Source organism: Anabrus simplex, chromosome 3 (genome assembly GCF_040414725.1).
Source record: "Anabrus simplex isolate iqAnaSimp1 chromosome 3, ASM4041472v1, whole genome shotgun sequence".
In the NCBI taxonomy this organism is placed as follows: Eukaryota; Metazoa; Arthropoda; class Insecta; order Orthoptera; family Tettigoniidae; genus Anabrus; species Anabrus simplex.
In genome coordinates, this window is record NC_090267.1 from 69,307,690 (window position 1) to 69,331,515 (window position 23,826).

The window sequence follows — 23,826 nt, forward strand, 5'->3', positions numbered from 1 at the left end:
ATAATCTTAAACGTGAACACTACTGAAATGGTGTGGCATATTGAAAAAACATTAAGTATCAGTCACTGATTAATGACATTTTGTAGATAAGATATTACCTGTCTCCCATAATCTCAGAAACCATAGATCCACGAGAGGTTATTGTTTATTGTAATCTTATGTTTCGATACTTGCAGTTTACAAAATTTAATATTCTATAGCATAATTGGAAAACCTGCAGCAAAAGCACAAATAAAGAGTAAGGTGTCCAGAAAACATCATTAACCTAAATTTCACATTTGTGAGTGGTTTAGAAATTGAACATTATTGTAAGAAATGAAACTTCTCGGAGATGCTATCGAGATCCGTCAGATACCCTGGAAGCATGAACACGCAAAGAGGTTACCCCAGTAGTCATCCTACGAAATTTTGTGGCGCGTTGTAGTTTCCACAAGCGAACATTATTAATTAATTCATGCTAATTTTCACTAACATACCTTATGATCTCCAAAAACTTATAACATGTATAACAATGATCATTCTTTTTGATATACCGCTTTTCTCACACCTTGGTAGGTTCGGGGGTAAGGGGTGTGAATTGTGGAGCAAATATGAACTTCACCCAGTTTTACGGTCGGATGCCCTTTCTGACGACAATCCTATGTGGAGGGATCTATATTACGTGCGGGGCTGAGTGCCGCTGGCCTTCTGACCCCAAATTGGCAGGTTCGATTCTGGATCAGTCCGGTGGTATTTGAAGGTGCTCAAATACGTCAGCCTCGTGTCGGTAAATTTACTGGCACGTAAAAAACTCCTGCGGGGCTACATTCCGGCACCTCGGCATCTCCGAAAACCGTAAACGTAGTTAGTGGGACGTAAACATTATTATTTAATATTCACTATTACGTGCTTCTGTAAGGGTTGGTAGTATGGTGTATATGTGTATAAAGAGGAGAGAGTTGGGACAAACACCCAGTCATCGAGTTAGGGAAATTAACCAGACGCGGTTAAAATGCCCAACCCGGCCAGGAATCGATCTCGGAACGTTTTGAACCGGTCAGATGAAAACTAAACGCGGCACGGCCTATAATGTCATGTCGTCTTTCTCTCTTCTGCTGTCACTCATCTCCGCTAGATGGGATTTCCGCTGCAACTGTCTAAAAACTAAAAACAAAAACCGCGATAATGGGGAACTGTTGTTCAGGTAAGTCTATGGGAGGATATTTATTCACCTGCTTGCACTCTCAATTGCTGACATTATTATTATTATTATTATTATTATTATTATTATTATTATTATTATTATTATTTATTCCGTTAACTTCTGATAGTCTGATTTTAAGCAATCATGAATGCTGGACACTATGTCCAGTTGCTTTACGTCGCACCGACACAGATAGGTCTTATGGCGACGATGGGGCAGGAAAGGCCTAGGAATGGGAAGGATGCGGTCGTGGCCTTAATTAAGGCACAACCCCAACATATGCCTGGTATGGGGTTCGAACCCACTATCTCATGGATGCGAACTCATAGTTGCGCGCTCCTAACCGCACGATCAACTCGCCCGGCCATAGCTGATGTACTTAGAGGTGTGGTTCAAAGTTCAATATTAATACAAGGTGTGTGTATGTGTCCAACCCTTGCTTCCGTTTCCCGTGTGATGAGTCCTTGCTGGCGAGATGTAGTGTTTACAGTGCACTATGTCTTCTGGTATGGGCTATATCAAATTAATAATTAATGTTATTTGTTTTACGTCCCACTAACTACTTTTTAAGGTCTTCGGAGACGCCGAGGTGCCGGAATTTAGTCCCGCAGGAGTTCTTTTACGTGCCAGTAAATCTACCGACACGGGGCTGTCGTATTTGAGCACCTTCAAATACCACCGGACTGAGCCAGGATCGAACCTGCCAAGTTGGGGTTAGAAGGCCAGCGCCTTAACCGTCTGAGCCACTCAGCCCGGCCTATATCAAATTTGTTACTTTCATTGACCTGTCTCAGTCTCATCCTTGGCTTTGACAATATGAAAGTGACTGAGGTGTGAGTGATGCTAGTAATACCATTGCTTATGCAGCCAGTCCCTGTTATGAATGGTGTGAACATATCGCTCATAGGGTCAGTTGGAAAGCAACGGGAAACTATCTCACTCCTCATTTCCCTAGTACGCCTCTTCAGTGACGCCTAGGCTATTTATAACAGCTGTTGGCGGAGCTGCAGAGGATCAAACCAGCCTTCGGGCTGAATACCCAACATACATACGAGTAAAGGTACGACTTGGCCCAAAACAGCAGATATAGCGACTACTTAAAACATTCATTGTATTTAGCACCATTTCACGAAAAGGAGAGAGCACACAAATGCACAATTCTATACAATCGATTTGAACATAGGACATCCGTCCAAGATTGAAAGTAAAGAGCACAAATTTGTCGGACAAAAGAATCGCTAGACTTATATTAAAGGTTAAGAATTTTCACTTTTTGTTCAGTTACTTCTGAGGTCGCTGGAAATACCCTGGCTCACATCTGGCTTTTAGCTGGGAGTTCAACGTCCTTCATGATACCAGGAGATTCTTACGAGAGAATTCCATCGGGATTCGATCCTCACTGTCAGAGTGGAAAGCCAGAAGCTAAGTCACAATGCTAATTACGTCCTTTATCACTATTTCCATTTGGGACGGGGCCGTTTCTTCAAATGAGCAAAGCCCAATATGCTTTCAGCAATTTCACGATAGGAATGTGAGGGTGCTGATTACTGACAGCCGAGAGATGAATGAACGGAGAGAAGATGAGAACATGTTTCACGCCAACATAAAAGAAACATATAACTACAAGCGAATTGTCCGGACCGTGTAGTTTGAATTCGCGACATGATAGGTTCGAAATCCACGGTCAGATACCCGACAGATCTTTTTCTCTTGTTACCCACTTTTACGTCAGGTAAATATACTGTACTATCCTATCTCCGTCCCATCCCAGAGTCGCTGAAAAAAACGAGACTTTTTTAAATCTTCATAAATCCACCAGTCTAGACTAGGATCGAATAAAAAACCCACGCAGTCCATTAAGGATCTTGGTCTGCCAAGCCGACTGCTGGTTCTTGTCATGTGAGCTACGGGTAATGGAGTGTCACGTCGACAGCGTGACATCCTCAGCCGATCTTGATCGGGGTTACTGCCCCTCATACCACCGTTCCTCAACTGAACAAATGAGGCTGGGTTCCATTTCAATACTCAAATCCTTGAACAGGCCCAGAATCACAGAATCAAACCCGGAGCCTCTAGGTTAGAGACAGACTGGCTACTCTACACCACGGAGCAGACCTTATTAATAATCCCCGGAACAAAATTTAATTTTAGGAAATAATGCAAATATCGAGAGTGCACATTCTCCTGACAAACACGTTAATGACAACAGAACAGGTAACACATGTAAAGATTAAGACATGCCGTAAGCCATGTGTAACGCTCAATGACGAAGACTACTATTTTTATTTAATTATCTACAATTTATATTCCACTGAAATTGCTCCTTAAATCTTGGTGATATGACGGTGGGATGCAGGTAGTTAGTCAAAAGAGCAGCAAACTTAATATCAAAGGATAAAACTAACCTCAAAAAATTGTGAACCGAGAACCAATTCCTTAATGTTTGTGAAATTACATTTAAACTTACCAGCTGCAGCTTACATGAGCTAACGTGGCACACACCGATAACACATAGCTAAACACACCGTTGTAATTCTATCCCCTAATTTACGTATTTTAATGCCGCACCATTTAAGTTCAAGTTTCAATCAGGTTTGTTTGTCAACAAATTACGTAAGTCAAAGAATAAGTACATAAAAATAGCATCACAGGGAATGGAATTTCCTATTTATATGATGAGACTGATGATGTTTGAGTTATTATTGTTAAGTAGTGATATTCCGAAATGTCTTTCATCATGACCTAAATATTGAAATAGTAGAAATATTTCATTTCAACATATACACCAAGGGAAGTCTTGGAAATACTTTCGTATACAAATTTTGTGGGCATTTTCATTATGTTTCAACGTTCGTGGTTTGTAAACATCCGAGGGAAACAAAGGAACGACGAATCAATGTTCGATTTCGAGAGCTCGATAGTAGGATTTTGTTATCGTATTTTTCGAGATTTCTGCTCGACTGTGGTGTGTCATTTTATGAAGCTTTTTATAGTTGGAATTGAAAAGTTCTTTAATATAATTTATATATTTCTACCTTGCTTGGTGTCTCGAATATAGTACGTAACATAAAGTGTCAATGGACATATCGTGGTGTGGTGCGTTAGCAACTGTACTTTGTTATCTTCTGTATTTTCGTAATAGGTTATAGGTCTTCGCCTATGAGAATGACAGGTTGTGAGGAATTAAACAATATTCGCAAAAAGCTCGTCGAATCGTTGGGTGACAAGTCAGCTCAGTAAGTATTAATATTTCAGAAGTTCATCCCTTATTGAATTCTACTCATCCTTGGGCTCAGTATTCTCATTTTATCTTACGCTGTCAGGCCTATGCAGTCTATCACTCCATCAAGAAGACATTTTCCTGAGCATTTTGTTTGAAAGCTCCAGATTACACTGATGATACACTATGGATATAGAACTATTTCTCCCTGTCTTTTGAGGAACACTGTTAGGGAGTATGTATATTAGTTACAACCTGGTTATGATGTCCGGAATGCAGTTAGTTGAGAACCTCAGATTTCAGAAGAAAGATTTGTTGTTGGTGGTTCGGTACCTCTTTGTAGGAATTCTGCCTAAGCTTAGTTTCGAGTAAAAACTAGGATCACCGAGCAAGTTGGCCGTGCGGTTATGGTAGCGCATCTGCGAGCTTGCATTCGGGAGACGATGGGTTCGAATCCCACTGTCGGCAGTTCTGAAGGTGGTTTTCCGTGGTTTCCCCATTCTTGCATCCTTTTCTAAGGATACTACAGTAATAGTCCCAATTCTTGTATTTTTCTTTGAACGGATTTGTTTATCATCGGAGCCATTTTGGCCATCATACCTGACAGATCTGCACAAAGGCACTTTTGGTATTGGTTTTACAATCGATCCGAGGCTCGTTTGACTGTTGAAAGTGATATAATACGCTACCACTGGCTTGCTAGGCCTATCATGGATCTTTGTGTTAATATTTTGTTATGCATTAGCTGGTCAGTGCCTGACATGCATATCCTCATGTCAGTAAGGTTTATGGTTTACCCGCCAATACTTGGGAGACTAATTGCAGTGGTTACCCACTGGGCGATGGCGTCGCCACATCCCTACACCAGGTTCAAAATTAGGCCGCCCCTAGTCTTGCCCCACGGTGTATGGAGCAACGCGTCTGCCTGTCATCCGGTGACCCCGAGTTCGATTCCTGGCCGGGTCAGGGATTTTAATTGTAATGATTAATATCCCTGGCCTGGGGACTAGGTGTTTGTGACGTCCTTAATCTTCCTTTCCTCAAACACAACATTTCACACTACCGCCATTCCACTTACATACAGGTTCATACAATATGGTGCCAGTAGGGGCAAAAGATCCACATGGGTCAACGCCTCAAACAAATAGCATTTAAGAAACAAAAGGCCGCCCCTAACATGGAGACAGATGTCTTTCGTAGCTGCTCCTCTGGAGTACAGACGCTACGGGTTTGCCCCTTCTGCCATCTCCACCATACCGAAGTTCCGCCATAGATGCCATTGAGGACTTCACCCATAACCATGACCCCTGGAAGGAGGGTGTCCTAATATTTTAAAGTCCCCAGGAATTGGGCTATCTGTTGGTCCGCGGGTTGTATTGGGTGTTTCAACCAGCCCTACATACTGTAGGGGCTCCCTATCCGCCACCTGGGGATGCACTCTGTAGGGGTCAGATTCCCCTGGTTACTTTCGGAAGTTAACCTCAGCCACAAAGGCTGAGGTTATTTGCAGAGTGAAAAGAAAGCTGCTCATGACAAATATGTGAGATGTATACTTTCTGCCAGGGAAAATGCATTTTTCTTCTTCTGGGGAAAATGGTTGGAAAAATCTCTATAAGTATGTTAGGAAAAGGAAAGGATGTGTCACTGGTAATGTCCAGAAAAGGTGACGTATTTACTGACAATCTACTAATGGCTAATGAATTAAATCATTGGTATGGGAACGTCTTTAATGAGCAGAATAGCCTGGCAATAGACATTATAACCCTGATTGTTCTCTCTTCCAAATTAGCTGTAGAAAAATTCAGGAAAGAATTAAGAACTTAAGGAAAATTAATTCGACAGGGCCTGATAATATTGCTGGGAAGGTTCTGAAACTGGGAGGTACAGCTCTTTTGGGCTATTTAGAAATGCTATTTACTGTGTCTCAACAATACACAAATTCCAGATGACTTGAAGAAAGCAACTGTAGTCCTGATTTTTAAAGGGGGACACAGGCTGCTAATGGACAACTATAGACCTATTAACCTTACATCCATTGTATGCAAACAAATGGAACACCTCATTTCAGAATATCTACGGGAACAATGGGAGAAAAGTTTGTGGATTAATGGCTGACAATATGGTTTTAGAAAAGGTTTCTCCTGCGAGAGCCAGATGTTGTCGCTCTTTCAAGATATTAGAGAGTCATTAGACAAAGGTGTGTAAGTTGATGCTATTGTAATTGATTTTGCTAAAGCATTTGATATAGTACCACATGACATTCTGATGCAAAAATTGGTGGAAACAAAGATTGATAAAAGGGTGGTTCTGTGGATCCAGAAATTTTTGACAGACCGCATGCAGAGGGTAAAGGTGGGAAATAAATACTCTGACAAAGTTTCTATAACGTCGGGAATAGTACAGGGTAGTGTTATAGGGTCACTCCTGTTTACGGTGTTTATCACGATCTGCCAAACAAAATGCAGATTGTTTGCGGACGACTGCATAATATGCAGAAAAGTACAGAATGTTAGTGATAGTAGGTTATTACAAGCTGATATAAATACACTCCATAAGTAGACACTTGTTAACAAAATGAAAATAAATTCTCAAAAATGCAGTCTCATAAGAATGGAAAAGAAATATAGGCAAGGGGACTTTCAATATTGTCTTGGATCGGATGCTCTGGAAGAGAGTAACTCATGCAAGTACCTAGGAATCCACGTAAAGAGATATCTGAAATGGGAATCCCACATAGGAAATGTAATTACTGAAGCGTACAAGTCCTTACACTTCGTGATGAGGGTGCTAAAGGGCAGCGGTTCCCAGACGAAGGCGCAGAACTATATATCACTCATTAGGCCAGTCCTGGAATATGGAGCAGCAGTAGGCTATGGGGTCCGTACCAAACAGGACTTATTAAGATACAGCGAAAGGCTGCAAGATTTGTGCTTAACTATTTCATCCTCAAAGTAGTTGGCAAGTATGATAGAAAAACTTCACTGGGAACTAGAAGAAAACAAACGCCTACATGAATAAGCTAGCTTGGGGAGAGTTCAACAGTCGACTAGAAAAGCCTTGTTACACAAGCAGGACAGATCATCCACATAAGTAAAAGGTAGATTGCAGAAAACTAACTATGGTAAATATTTGTTTGTCAGTCGAGGAATTGACGATTGGAATGCATTACCTGCATTTGTCGTAGAGCCTTTTCCCAAAAATGTAAGATGCTTCAAGAATAGACTCCAGCATTCTGTAAACTGTATGTAAATTTCTATTATTATTTATTATTATCTATTATTTAAGGCATGTGCGAATTTGTACATATGAATATGCTGTATTTACAATGCTAAGACAGTAGTTAGAAATTGGACTGCTCAATCTACTATAAGTCATAGTGTAAAATTTTGAAATACTTAAGGTACATGTAAGTTTGTATATGATGATGCTGGATTTAAAATGTTAAACTGGTAATATTTCTTGTAATATTTCATTTCCATGTGGAATTACTTGTTGTATTCTTGTTGTTGTTGTTTTTTAATTTACACTATTATCACACTACTGTAAGTGATCCTTGCCACCGAGATAGGTCCTATTTCCCAATTGCAATGTATTTGTTAATAAAAATAATAACTCGGAAGGCTGTACAGTACTGTGTGTGTTTCATCAGGACTCTGCACCTGTGCCCAAAGCTGTACACCTACTTTCATCTGTGATATGTTTTCCCCTTGCTGTGTTTCTTGGTTGAGTTGATGTTCCAGTAGAAGTAGACAGATATCCAACTTCTTCAGCAGTTTCAGATTCAGAGTCTGAAGTCTCCAATATTGAATCAAAGGAAAAGTTGTGATCACAGAGGTTTACCACCAGTGCTGTGAAAATAAACCATAAAAATCTCACTGCCTAGCTGAATTTCCTATGTTTGCTGAAATACTGAAATTACTATTCTTTTGAATAGATTGATGTCACTATCACCAGACTTGTGTAAAATTTCTACTACTACAGGTAACTGTTCTAGATATCCAGTTCCTCCTTGTTGCTTTATGACATTTGTCATGAAGTGATATTTTTGAAATTGCTGCTTGGAGTGCAATCAAATTTACTTCTGTTTCTTTTATGTAAGATATAGTTGCTCGATGTAGACACATCATCATCATCATCATCATCATCATCATATCATCTCTGGATCCTTCCAGTAGGCCAGATAGGGGTTGTGGGAACAATATGCCTCCATCTGTTCCTGTCTTTGTAAACTACCTCTCTCATATCTTCCAGTGTCTTCCATTTTTGATAGGCCGTCTTTAATTTGGTCAAATCATCTCCTTTTGGGACAACCTACTGGTCTTATTCCAGACACCACCCTCTCGAAGTACTGCTTGGGAATCCATATCTTCTACATTCAACATGGCCAAACCACTTCAGCCGTGCAGCTCTTGTTCTTTCGTCCATTGTTTTGAGATACCCTGCATGTCTCTTCTTATTGTCTTCTGCATGCTTGTAATTTTCACGCTTGTAATTTACTAATGTCTTGTGGATTCAGTACACAACTCTCCAAACTGTAGGCCTATGTCATGATTAGCAGAAGGTATGCACTGGTCATAATGTGTTTTGCTCTTATAAGACCTGCCTTGTCCCACATAAGATTTTGCACTTGGTAGAAGTTGAATATTTTGGATACCATATTTTATACTTCTAGTGTAACATTCCCATTGCAGAAAATATGACTTCCAGGATAGCTAAAGTTTTTCATACATTCAGTTCTCTTTTCCCCAAGTGCAAGGTCACACTGAGTGGATGTTCTACTCATTTTCATTGCCTCTTTTTTTTTTTTTTTTTTTTTTTGCCCATGGATAACTTATATTACTCATATTTAAATTTGCTGAGGCTCTAATAATCCAACTTCCTCTGTATCTTACTTCTTGCTCTCTCTCTCTCTCTCTCTCTCTCTCTCTTCCCCCTACTTTCCAGATTGCAGCAACATTAGCAAAAACAAATGTATTAAAACCTCCAGCATCTTCTTGCTATGTGCCTGGCCTTTCCGCCCGCCAATGTAAATCTCTGGCCATTGGCCGCTACGTTGCTGTGGTCTCGAGGGATGTGGAAACTATTAGTTCATCGGCCGAGAGATTTACATATCTGGAGGCTATATATAAGACAGGAGTGACTTGCCAGGCGGGCAATTCAGTCAGTGAGTGGACTCAGTGTGAGCGAAGGGTGCTACAGTCATGGGTGAGCTCTGTCAGTTAGTGGCCGATAGTGTGCGACATCCTGGAGTTGAGTGGGGCAGTCTGTGGAGTGTTCCTCTGTTGAACTGTGGACCCGTTCTGATACGTGTCGCTGCGAGATTGTGTCTCTTGGGGCCAGCTGTTGGAGGAGAGCATTGCGAGTGTTCTGGTGCAGCTGTGGAAGAGAACACTGGAATGTCGGCATGGGGCTGTGAACCGAATTCTATCAGAATGCTGATAGCGAACATCATCGGGGGCTGCGAACTGTGGGCTGTGACAATGCCAGCAAGTGAGACTGTAGTGTGCGTGATCGGATTCTGTGGTATTAGTGTAAATAAACAGTGAGAATAAGACGATGCTTGCTTGTTGTTTAAAGGGGCCTAACATCGAGGTCATCGGCCCGTGAGAATAAGAGAGAGCACGTACTGTGCAAGTATGTGCCCTGTGTTACTTGTGTAAGTGGTGAGCTCAGTAATCCTTTGTGTTAATGTGTAGTTCTAGTAACTAGATAATAAATGTTAGAAATAGAACACTACTAGGTTCTGTCTTAATTTATTTACCCCGCCAATACGTCACACTCTGTTTTAATTTCCTTGATAATGATATCATATAGACCTGTGCTTTTGGAACTGTCTATCTTGAGGTACAGATTGCTCTTTCTTTTATTGTTTCAGATATTTTCAGCTCATGAAGCTCTGGTTTCAAATGAAGGTTAGTTGATCTGCTCTGTATCTTGTAATGTACCTTCAGTTTATTTTATACTGAGGCTAGAAGCATTCTGATACAATTATTCTTATGTTTTGTATGAAGTCGAGAAAAGAAGAATTTGATGCAGAGTCAAGAAAACTGATGACAGAAGATCAGGTTCATCTCCATAACACATTTCTGCTTTGTCTCTTCAATAAGTGTCATGCATTATCCATCAGTCACAATTCATCAAGAAGTCAATCATCAGTTGGAAATAGATCCAGTAAATCTGAAGATAAAAATAAGAAAACAAAATTCAAAAGAAGAAACCGTTCAGACAAAGGATTTGAGGTAAGTTTTAGTTATTCCTCCATATAGTTTCGAGTAGCTCCATGACCTTCACCAAAATCCCCTTGATCTTGTATTGCATTTTGGTGTTGAAACTCATTGGTGGAGAGACCTATTTCAGTTTTACTTTGTACTGATAGAAGAGTTTCATTGATATATGTACATATATTTTTCCATATGTGGCAAAGAAGACATCGTTATTTCATAAGTAACAAGGGAGGCTTTAATCTTATTTGTGTTATCCATTGCTGTCCTCATTGTTGATAAATTTTGGAAGTGTGTTTTGGACTGAAACTGTGTTGCTGTGATTGATAGAGGCCTATGAGGGTGAGTTTGTACTGTCCTAACATTTACCTGGACAGGTGAAAGTGATATTCTAGGAGTACTCAGTTTATGGGGCAATGACTGAGAGGCCAGTAATGTTTGTCCGTACTACAGTTAGTGCACTGTGCATTCCTTATATTGATATTGGTAGACCAGGCGAGTTGGCCATGCACGTAGAGGCGCGCGGCTGTGAGCTTGCATCCGGGAGATAGTAGGTTCGAATCCCACTATCGGCAGCCCTGAAGATGGTTTTCCGTGGTTTCCCATTTTCACACCAGGCAAATGCTGGGGCTGTACCTTAATTAAGGCCACGGCCGCTTCCTTCCAACTCCTTGGTCTTTCCTATCCCATCGTCGCCATAAGACCTATCTGTGTCGTTGCGACGTAAAGCCCCTAGCAAAAATTATATTGGTAGTGATGTAAAACCATCTGAGAACAGGAGTGAGGAGAGAGTGAAATGGAAGATTGGCATAATGTTAATGTTAAACAAACATTAAAGACTGAGCTAGTGACCCCCTGATGATACTATTACTGTTTGTGACAGGTTAAATTCTGGTTTCCTGAAAGCACTGTTAGTGCCATGCAGCGACCTTAATACTTTTTCTTCCTCTTCTGTTCGATTTTGACCGCTATGGACCACGGAGTAACAACTCCAGTATCCTGCATCATCTTTTCCCTCCCCTGGCTTTGATCTTTTGCCAATATAGCTTCATTCGTTGGCTTATCTGCTTCTTTCTTCTAAAAAAAATCACTTTTGAAGATTTCTTTTCTCCTTCTCGGAAGCCTCTGAAGTCTGAAACTAATTGTCGAAAGTGGTTCCTGTTTTGGATATCTTCATGAATAATGCCCATTCTCTCCATATCAGCATGTATCTCCATAGACCACCTGGGAACAATTTTTTCCCCTTCAAAATGTGTAATGAGTTTTTGAGTCAGCCTTTCTTGATTCATACGTAGGAGATTCGTAAAATTGTATTTGTCTCTTCTTCATAGACTCTATAATTCCCTCAGTCCCTTTGTATAACTCTTTGTTAGGTTCTAGTGTTCATTATCCACCAACATATATAGGTCCCAGAATCTTCCTTTCTTTCTTCTCCAGTTGTTCCAGCAATCCTCAGCAGCGTATAGTCCTTCTGGTTTGATCACAGTGTTATAGTGCCTCAGTTTTGTTCTCAGACTTAATGATTTCTTCTTATACACATCTTTCGTCAACTGGTATGCTAATTCCATCTTTCTGATTCTTGCCTTGATTGCCTCCTCTTCTAAACTACTAGACTGGATCATCCCACCAAGATATTTGAAGCTCTTGACTTTTCTACCTTCCCTCCTGTTGTGTTAATGATTTTTGTTGCTGATTTGATGTTTTGTTTTTGTTTTTTCAAAAGAGATCTGCAAGCCTGTCTTCATAGCAGTTTCACAAGGATACTGTTTCTTCTACTTGCTGATTCAACACTATTCGCAAAGATGGGCAGATCATCTGCAAAGGCAAGGCAATTGAAGTTCACCCCTTTATTCCATGCCCCAACCCTGAATTGTTCTTTCTCTTCCTCGAAGGCTCATAGTTATCCTTCCCATTCTCTAATGACCTTTTCCAACACACAGTTGAAGAGCATTGGTGTTAACCCATCCCCTTGTCTAACTTCTGTCGTAATTTAAAAGCAATCTGAAGTTTCCCCTCTAAACTTCACCTTCGACATAGTGTTACTGATAGTTTGTTTAATCAGGTTCTGTGATTTATCATCCTCACCAAATTCTTCCAAGATCCTCATTAAGGTTTCCCTGTCAATAGAATCATAGGCCTTCTTAAATTCTACAAATATTACTACCTAATCCTTGTTCTGGATCCTTTTATTCCTGATTATATTTCTCAAGTTCAGGATCTGTTCAGCACATGATCTCGTTTTTCTGTTAGTTGGTTGCCTACCCTTTCACGACCAACTGACCCTGAGCTGTCTCTCACTCCTGCATTTATAGCAGCGGGAGGTTCACATGTATGTGAGACAGCACAAGGGTTAACCGCGAGAGGGCAGCGAAGGGGCCCCTGAAGGGTGCGCCCGCCCCGTGCTATTTTTTATTATTATTATATATATACAGGGTACAAGACATAATAGTGCATACCCTCAAGGGGTGAACAATACAGAATTAATTGAACAAGAAAATAAGAATGAAAATAATCACACACACATATATATACAGAGTTCCCCACCCAACTCTGCGACCCCAAATATCTCCGAAATGAAACAAAAACAAAAATATTCCAATTGGCCAGGAACGTACCCATGTCAGGGGCTCACACAATGAGAAGGTGTGCACAATCCATAAAGGTGAACAAGTAGCACTTCCAACGCCAAGTTGCGTTTTTTAAAATGGGACATGTATGCTTGTTCTATCAAAATGAAAACTAGAGCTGCAATGGGTGATAACATACTTGGTTTCACATTTCTAAACCTCATACGTTCTGAAATACGTGACTGTTAGAGGATGGCAATGGCGCAACCGTTTCTGACGTAATGCAACGCATGTACTTCTTTGCTCAGAGCAGGGGTTGCTTGCACTGGCCTGTAGCCTGCTGTAAACAAACCAATATCAGCTCGGCACGTTCTGGCCTCAGTGTACTAGTGTCTCCTGATCTGGTCTGCTGTTATACTGTACCGTAATTCACGTACGTTTTGGTTATTGCTTTCCATAACACATTAAACCGTGTTTTCGTGTAGCTTGTAACAATTGCCGTCATCTAGTCGATATGCCGGCCTTCAGTAACGAAGAATACCGGGATATTATTTTAATTTATGGCGAATGTCGCAGAAATGCAACTGCACCTGTGGCATTGTATGCTGAACGCTTCCCAGATCGATGGTATCCTTTGCCTCGTACCATTGCCAACATCTGCACAAAACTCAGGGAAACAGGAAGTTGGGCTTCCACAAAGCGACAACGTACAAAGACAGCGACTGACAATGGAAACTAAATTGCTGTTCTGGCTGCTGTAGCGCACAAACCTCAGGTGAGTGTCCGACAGATTGCACGAGGTTCTGGAATAAGACGCAGTAGTGTGAGCAGAATTTTGCAAAGGCATTGGTTTCATCCGTTCCATATCTCACTGCACCAGGAATTGTACGAGATGGACTTTGAACCCCGCATTGTATTCTGTCGTTTTGCACTTCAGCAGTTGCAAAGGTAATCCAGCATTCCTATGTAATACGTTGTTTACCGAAGAAGCTTCATTAAATCATGGTCATGTGAATCTGCGGAACATGCACTTCTTGTCCGAGCAAAATCTCCACTGGATTCGCCAAGTTGCTCATCAACGACAGTGGAGTGTCAATGTTTGGTGCGGTATCATTGGTAACTGTATTTTAGGTCTCTATTTTTATCAGGGAACATTAAACGGACAGTGATATTAATTATTTCTGCAACACACTCTACCCCTCCTCATGGAGGATGTGGGATTGGAAACGTGTCTATCAATGTGGTTCCAGCGTGATGGATGTCCCGCACATTCTGCACGAGTTTCCAGAGACGTTATGGATGCGACGTTTTCAAATAGGTGGATAGGACAGGGAGGTCCTGTGCGATGGCCACCTCGGTCCCCAGACTTGACGCAATTAGACTTCTTTCTCTGGGGCACAGTGAAAGAAGTGTAGTGAAGTGTATCAAGAACCGCCAATGACTATAGAGGATATGCAACATCATATTACTGTGGCGTGTGCGGCAATATATGCAAAAACACTGCAATCCATGCAACACCCTCAAGTTACCAGATTCCAAAAGTGTATTGATGCAAATGGAGGGCATTTCGAACATCTGTTGAAGTGAAACGGTTTCATCGGGCAAGACTCTACTGGTGATTTGTGGGTACATTTTCCATGCCAGATGTACTGCACAACAATGAAGTTTCTGAGGGCTATAGGCCACTAGTAAATGTGTTTAGAAAAGCAGAACCAAGTGTGTTATCACTAGTTGTAGCTCTAGTTGTCATTTTGCTAGAATAAACATACATGTTCCATTTAAAAAAGCGCAACCTGGTGTTGGAGGTGTTATTTGTTTGCCTTTGTAGATCGTGCATGCCTTCTCATTGTGTGAGCCCCTGACATGGGTACGTTCCTGGCCAATTGGAATTTTCATATTTTTTTAATTTCAGAGAGATTTGGGGTCGCAGAGTTGGGTGGGACACCCTATGTATATATATATATAAGAATTATAATAACCATCCAGAATCTGGAACAGAACTATTCTCAGCAAATGACGATACAGTCACCAAATCACTGACTCATCCTCCGAGAGGGGCTCCACACACGTCACGTATCTGGGGGTAATCCAGTGAGGGACCACTGGATGGCTGGAAGAGTGCTTTGGCGCAGGAGCCGGCGGGGCGAGGTCCGCCGCTGTCCTGCGGCCGAAGTGTGCACTACGTCTTGTCGACTTTTCGCCTTGCCCCACGTGATCCGCGTCCTTGTCCTGGCCTGGTAGAAGTGGCCCCGTGGGAGACTGCTGTCGAGCATGGCGTTGGTGTGTGCGTGAAGCCTTTGGGGAGTTCCGGAAGAGCGGTCTTCGTCGCCCCGGAAAGGAACCTGGACCACCCTCCCCTGCCAGCTGGATCTATCACCTACGCTCAAAGATTTCTGGCAACATTATAATCCAGATGAAGATATAGATGACCAGCTTCAGGAAGCTCCGGAGTTACCGCAGCAAATCTGCCTGGACTGATAAGCCTTCGTTTTACGTTTACAAGCTGCTCTCACTTCATCATTACACCAAGATGTTTGCTTTTTCCCATCTTTACACACAGTTATTCCTAGGCAATCCCTTGCTGTTTCCACTACAGCATCCCTGTATACCACCCATTCTCTTTCTATATCCTGAACCTGCTTACTGTCCACTGTTCGGAACTTCTCACTAATCATATCCATGTACTTCTGTGTAATTTCCTCGTCCTGGAGTTTTTCTACCCTGATTCGTTTGCAGACAGATTTCACTTTCCCTATTGTAGGCCTAGAGATACTTTGTTCACTACAGATCAGATAGTGGTCTGTATCATCAAGAAATCCCCAAAAACACCATACATCAGGGCCTTTCAGGGTGTATGCATCTGGTGCATGCACTGTGCACGGTGCAAAAGACGACTTCTCTTGGTTGACCAGAGTGCAGACCCCCAGTCCTTGATTTGGAACAACAGCGTTGTCTCTCTCTTTCCCCCACGCTTGTCTCGCTTGCTTCTCCTATCTCCCTCTTCCTCACTTGCTCCTTAGCATTCCAAATCTGAGCAGAGTTGAGCCAAGCTTAGCCGAGTAGTCCAAAGACGAAGCGTTGGTCTGAGCTAAGTGGGACCGATGAACTGTGCATAGAAACTATGCACCGCAGTTGCACGCGTGAGATTTTGGGCGTTTGAGAGGCCCTGCAGTACATTTCTAACAGATTTCCTGAGTTTGAAGTCGGTTAAGATATAGTCTGTTATGGATCTGGTACCCCTACCCTCCCACGTGTAGCGGTGAATTGCCTTACGCTTGAAGAATGTATTCGTAACTGCTAAACCCATACTAGCACAGAAGTCCAACAAACGCTTCCCATTCCTATTAGTTTCCATATCTTCTCCACATTTTCCAATCACCCTTTCGTATCCTTCAGTTCTATTTTCAACTCTCGCATTGAAATTGCCCATTTGCACTATCCTATCCTTGCTGTTGACCCTGACTACGATGTCTCCATAAAACTAGTCAACTTCATCCTCATCTGCACACTCACATGGTGAATACACTGAGACAATTCTCGTTCTAATTCCTCCAACTGCTAAATCTTCCCATATCATTCGCTCATTTACGTGCCTGCCAGAAACGATGTTGTGTGCAGTGGTATTCCTGATGAACAGTCCTACCCCATACTCTGCTCTTCCCTTTCCAACACCTGTCAAATACACTTTATAGTCTCCTATCTCTTCCTTTATATCTCCCCTTACCCGAATAGCATTTACTCTTAGCACATCCAGATGCATGCTCTTTGCTGACTCAGCCAGTTCTACTTTCTTTCTTCCATAAGCCTCATTAATATTGATAGCTCCCCATCAAATTTCATTTCGTTCGCCAAGTTGATTCCAAGGAGTCCCTCGCCTGTCAAATGGGAGTGGGACTCCGTTACTCCCATAGGTCCAAGGCTAGCTCAAAATGTTTTGAGCTTGGTAAATTCATGAAGCAGGGTGCTACCCTACGTACACATAGTCCAAGTGAGGATCTCTCCATTAATGGATTAGGGACCACTGGTGGATGATATAGTCCTAGCCGCCTGAGCACAAGGAGGGCCATGACTTACATGTGTGAGATGCCCACTCTCATTTGATAGCAACTGGTATCCCTACTTTCAGGACCACTTACTAGGCCACTCAGCCGTTGCCCATGGTTCATGAACTAGGATGTGACTACAGTAACCCACACCATGAACCATTATTAATAATAATAATAATAATAATAATAATAATAATAATAATAATAATAATAATAATAATAATAATAAGTGGTTATTAAAGTGGGTTTTAAAAATGATTATGAATAATTTGAAGTGATCCCTTGTTTGCTAATATTGATACATCTGGGAAGATGCTAATAGGAACCCAGTTCTGTGTCTATTCAGTGCCTTCCACATTTTGTAGTTTAGATTATGATCATCAGCAAGATACTTTTTGACACTCTTCCAGGTACTCTCATACACCAAACTGCACCACCGGTCTACTTGGTGAGCTCCAGGTGACAAAATTGTCTCTGTGTTGTCTGTAAAAGGTTCTTGAGATTCATATCTGAAGATAGGTAGTTTGTTCATTTGTTTGTCATAGCATTTTCTGTTTGATGCTTTTAGATACAGGGAAAACAAAGGTCATTATGAGTTAAATTTTTGATTGGATTTTCTGTAATTGTTTTAGCCAGTTGACGTCACCGAGTACTTACCTAAGCTCAACCCACTACCTCCACATGCATTGGAAGAACCTCAGAGGTACTGTGTCCAAGAATTCTTCCTACCAGACTCTTCGCTGATTTTTGGTCGGCTCCTGCTCTCTGCTTGGGAGTGGGGATTGGAAGGAGCTGAAGAAGCTGTTGGCGACTATTTGGTTGTTGCCGTTCAGGTGAGCATTTTTACTCACCTTCAGAAAATAAATTCGCTCAGAAAATAGATTCTTACAGCGTGCCTCGAAATATTATGAGAGAAGATAGTAATGTTTCTTATCATTGTGGTAATTCATCAACATATTCGACGATCTACAGAACCATTATGAACAGTACATAAGATTTGTGGGTGCTTTTGCTATACTCGTGCAGTCAGATAATTGTTGCTGTCTTGCATGTTATAATAACACATTTTGATGCTCAGAGCATGGTTGTAATTTCAGTACTGTTTGTTTTGCCGCATACAGTATATACAGAATGTATTACTTTATCTGTGTGGACAGAAAATGTGGAGAAATTGCTGAATGGTACGGGTACAGTCTTGGAGAAGAAGTACAAGATGAAAATAAATAAATCCACAACAAAAGTAATTTAATTTCGTGTGGCTATTTCTAGCCGCGTGCAGCCCTTGTAAGGCAGACCCTCCGATGAGGGTGGGCGGCATCTGCCATGTGTAGGTAACTGTGTGTTATTGTAGTGGAGGATAGTGTTGTGTGTGGTATGTGAGCTGCAGGGATGTTGGGGACAGCACAAACACCCAGCCCCCGGGCCACTGGAATTAACCAATGAAGGTGAAAATCCCCGACCCGGCCGGGAATCGAACCCGGGACCCTCTGAACCGAAGGCCAGTTCGTTGACCATTCAGCCAACGAGTCGGACATAATAATAATAATAATAATAATAATAATAATAATAATAATAATAATAATAATTATTATTGTTTTTACATCTTACTTTTACGGTTTTCAGAGAAGCTGAGGTGTTGGAATTTAGTCCTGCAGGATTTCTTTTACGAGCCAGTCAATCTGCCGACATGAGGCCGACGTATTTGAGCAGTATCGAACATGCCAAGTTGGTGTCAGAAGTCCAGTGCTGAACCGTCTGAGCCACATGGCCCGGCAGCGGTAATTTTAGTTTTGTTATACACTCGTAGATTAACTTCAGAAAAATGGATTCTTGGGTGTAGGGGTTCTACCATATGAGTGGAGAAGGAACCGTACAAGGAACTTTTAGTGAAATTATTTAAGTTAGTTGTTTTGTACTGATTTGCATTCTACTTTGGTACATTTAAGACATGAACAAAAATGTTGCTGTGAACCCCCTGAAAATTTTGTTATGAGCCACCACTGTTATCTGAAAATCACAGAAGATGTATGCAAAGAGAATCAGTCAGCAATTTTAATTGCAAATAATCAGGCCAACAAGAGTTCTAATAAAGCGCCATCAAACTAATTTGCGTACAAACCAACAATTAAAAGTTTGAGAAATTTTATCAACAGCTTTCTTTCTTGCTACAGTTCTAAATATGAAAAGGTTCAATATCTTGGGTCTCCTGCTTTTCAGATGAGTATGACAAATTATTTTGGTAGAACAACTGTTGAAAATTGTACAGCACGGCAGAACAACATGAGTTGTTCAATTGAGTGGCACAGGATGTATGCCAATAGCGACAGTGATAAGCAGTATATAAGTTGAACTCCAAGAACTGCTGAGAGGCAGTGGTATTATGTTTTCCCACTGTTTGTGTGCACAGACATGTTATGTAGAACACGATACAAACAGGTTTCCATCTTTCTCTGTGTGACCGATAGCGATTGTAGATTACCCTACAGTGAAATGGAGCACAGTGGGTGATGGAGGGAATATTAGATTAAGGAAATGAAGTCTTAAAGGGAGTGCATGAATATTGTTACTTGGGTAGAGAATAACTGATGATGGCGGAAGTAAGGTGGACATAAAATGTGGACTAGCACAAGCAAGGAAAGTCTTTCTTAAGAAAATAAATTTCCTCACTTCGAACATCGATATAGGAATTAAAAAGTGTTTTTTGAAGACTTTCATCTGGAGCGTGGCTTTGTATGAAAATGAAACATGGACAATAACTAGCCTAGTAAAGAAAGATAATAGAAGTTCTTGAAATATGGTGTTTCAGAAGAATGCTGAAGGTGAGATGGATGGATCAAATCACGAATGAAGAGATGCTGAATCAAATTCATGAGAGGAGAACAATTTGCCAAAATTTGACCAGAAGAAAAGATAGAATAACAGGACACATCTTAAGACACCCAGGATTTGTTCAGTTGGTTTTTGAGGGAAGGGTAGGAGGTATAAACGGCAGAGTAGACCAAGGTATGAATATGGAAAAGAGATCAGAGTAGATGTAAGAGGTAGGAGTTAAGTAGAAATGAAAAGGTTAATAATTTTATTGGCTTTATATCCCACAAAGTACTTTTACAGCTTTCATAGATGCCGTGGTGCCGTAATTTAGTCCTGCAGCATTACTTTTCCTTGCCAGTAAATCTACAGACACAAGGCTGACGTATTTGAGCACCTTCAAATACCACCAGACTGAGCCAGGATCAAACATGCCAAGTTGGGGTCAGTAGACCAGCGCCTCAACCGTCTGAGCCACTCAACCCGGGATAGGGAGGCCTGGAGTGCTACATCAAACCAGTCTGTGGACTGATAAGCCAAATGAATAATGCCATCCAATAACCACAGGCCATGACCAAGAGGATGAAGGCAAGTAAAATGAGGAACCAATTCTGTAACCCATAGTGGTCATCGAGAGTCAACCGGGGCAGGTAAAGTAACGTAGTTTTAAGAGAAGTCTGCAGCCTAAATATCCCTTGAAATGTGTTGATAAGAGCCCCCATGATGTCTTAAATTATGGTTACATAGTAATAGTTATGCAAGTGTCAAAGACAATGTTTATTGGTGGCCTGCACTCCACAGTGTAGAAACTAGCAACGCAAGACATTAAACGAAGTACATTTACTATTAACCAATGAGAACATAAAAGTAAAATGCAGGGTCAGCTCACCTGACTGGAAGCAGTGTTCCGTTTAAAGTATCAGAGTTTGTGGTGTGCAGCATCATTTGGAAATATTTCACTATAGCTTACCAGTCCATGTTGTAAGGGGTTCATTGTTGAAGCACTCAAAGTAATCTAATAAACCCAGCCATAAAATGTTGCAGACATAGACTAAAGTATTGTGTAGAATGTTCCTGTGAGCTTTAATTGGGAGATAGTGAGTTTGAACCCCACTGGCAACAGCCCAGAAGATAAGGCCATGGTCACTTCCCTTCCACTCCTAGCCCTTTCCTATCCCATCGTCGCAATAAGACCTATCTGTGTCGGTGCAGTGTAAAAAAATAAATAAATAAAGAAGCTTGTTCCTGAATTGTCTAGAATGTATCAGAACTATCCAGAATATTCCTGATTTCTCTGGAATTTTCTGGAATGACCTCAAATATTCAGATTTTTATATTTGTCTCTTCCCTTTCTCAGTCCTTAATTTGTCCGTCATCTTATTCTAACCCTCTGTGGGTGGGGGACGCAGACGAGGAATAAACCCACGTTACCCCCTTCCTGCTGTAAGAGGCGACTAAAAGGGATGACCAGGGTATGATTGAATTAGAACCATGAAACTACTTGTGATTAGTACCATCACGTGGGGAAAGCCATGGGTCGCTTTTACTTGCGAGTAGTACCACTATACTTAAAAGGTATGGTCAAATGTTCCACCTTTATAATACAAAAAAATTCATTTTATGCAATAGTACCACTATGTTAGGTACACAATAGGTTTGTGATTAGTAGCAGCAAAGAGCGGTTCAATGTGGGTTTACAGTACCTGTGATTAGTACCACTACTGTATGTGCGGAACATCACGGGCTTACGTTGCCTGTGATTTGCACCATAAAGTGAGAAACACCACGGGTCTTTGTGTTGCCTGTGATTAGTACCACTATATGAGCAACACTATTGGTCTGCGTTGCCTGTGATTTGTACCCACTATGTGAGGAACACCACGGGATAGTACGAGTCCTTGTGATTAGTACACCTATGTGAGGTGCACCATGGGTTTGCATTGCGTATGTGTGGCGCCATTATGTGAGAAACACCATAGGTCTGCATTACCTGTACGACGTGCATTACTTGCGAGTAGTACCATAATGTTTGGAACACCGTGAGTTTACGCTACCTTTGATTAATACTGCAACTTGAGAAATACCATGGTTCTACTTTGATAGCAATAAGTGCCATTATGAGGGACCGTTGACCTGGATATTGAGCCCCTTTAGACAACAAGCATCATCAGTTCAGGATTGTGCTTTGGAAGCAGTCCCTCGGTCAGTCATATAGTTTCTGGGAAGGTGAGGAATTGCGGGTCGGATCCACTGATTGTTTTAAATTCATATTCATCCATTCATTCTTCATCATCATGTTTTGAATTCTGGCCAGTGGATGAATTTTGTACTTTTAAATTGTCATTGCATTTCGTCTCATTTCGTACCATTAGGGGCCGATGACCTAGATGTTAGACCCCTTTAAACATCATCATCATCATCATCCCATTCTACACTTACCATATCAATTGAAGATTTGTCAAGATGAAACCCTTCAATGAATGTTGAATCTGGGAAGCAGATATGAGTTTGTTGGGGACGGAGAAGAAATGGAAGTAGAAGAATTGGGATTGATGAGGAGAGAATCTATTTGTGTGGTGACAGCAGTGTATTAAGATGTGGAGATTGTCTTTGTCCTTTTGTGTTTTAATGTTTGTTCATGTCTTCTTTCTATGACAGACATCCTATATATGTTCCTATCTTTCTGTTTATTTATTTATTTATTTATTTATTTATTTATTTATTTATTTATTTATTTATTTATTTATTTATTTATTTGTTTGCTTATTTATTTATTTATTTATTTATTTATTTATTTATTTATTTATTTATTTATTTATTTATTTATTTATTTATTTATTTATTTATTTATTTATTTATTTATTTATTTATTTATTTATTTATTTATTTATTTATTTATTTCTCTGGCTCCTTCTTACACTTAACCACATACAATTCTTTTAGAATTTTACAGCATGTAGTAATGTATGTTTAGTCCTCAGCCCAAAGGCAGGTTGGATCCTCAACAGTTCTACCATCAGCTGTCATAGATGGCCTAGACATGACTGAAGAGGCGTACTAGGGAAATGAGGAGTGAGGTAGTTTTCCGTTGCTATTACATATCATTCTGCCAAGCCCAGTGAAATGCATGCACCAACCGACCCTATGAGCAACATTTTCACACCATTCATAACAGGGACTGGCTGCATAAGGAATGGTATTACTAGCATTGCTCATACCTCGGTCACTTTCATATTGTCAAAGCCAAGAATAAGACCGAGACAGATCAATGAAAGTAACAAAATTGCTCTTTTTTGCTATCTGCTCCACGTTGCACCGACACAAATAGGTCTCATGGCGACGATGGGACAGGAAAGGTCTGGGAATTGGAAGGAAGCGGCCGTGGCCTTAATTAAGGTACAGCCCCGGCATTTGCCTGGTGTGAAAATGGCAAACCACAGAAAACCATCTTCAGGGCTGCCGACAGTGGGGCTCGAACCCACTATCTCCTGATTACTGGATACTGGCCACACTTAAGCGACTGCGGCTATTGAGCTCGGTCAAAATTGCTCTAGCTTATACTAGAAGATATAGTGCACTGTAAACACTAGATCTCGCCAGCAGAGGCATATTTTTACAGCATTAATTTAAAATACAGTATCATGGTAATCAATTTTGATTAATGAAAGAAAACTTGTAAATCAGATAAAGAGTAACTTAACAATAATACGATAATGATTACTATTAATGAAAAAATATGGGATAAATTGGGAGGAGACAATAACATAAAAATATCAGATTA

The 23,826-nt window shown here is 40.9% G+C and overlaps 1 protein-coding gene across 2 annotated transcripts in view; it reads left to right on the forward strand.

The window, feature by feature from the left end:
• The first annotated feature begins 4,133 nt into the window (after positions 1-4,133).
• Positions 4,134-23,826, forward strand: part of LOC136865978 (transcriptional adapter 1) — a 46,324-nt gene continuing 26,631 nt past the window's right edge. Inside the window, exons 1-5 of one of the 2 annotated variants that reach the window (XM_067142561.2) lie at positions 4,139-4,240; positions 4,326-4,419; positions 10,279-10,315; positions 10,415-10,642; positions 17,870-18,070. In XM_067142561.2, coding sequence (XP_066998662.1) covers positions 4,343-4,419; positions 10,279-10,315; positions 10,415-10,642; positions 17,870-18,070 — 543 coding nt within the window. In that variant the 5' untranslated portion in view covers positions 4,139-4,240; positions 4,326-4,342. Of the gene's footprint in view, positions 4,420-10,278; positions 10,316-10,414; positions 10,643-17,869; positions 18,071-23,826 lie in introns of both variants that reach the window. The other variant, XM_067142560.2, reaches the window with a different exon arrangement.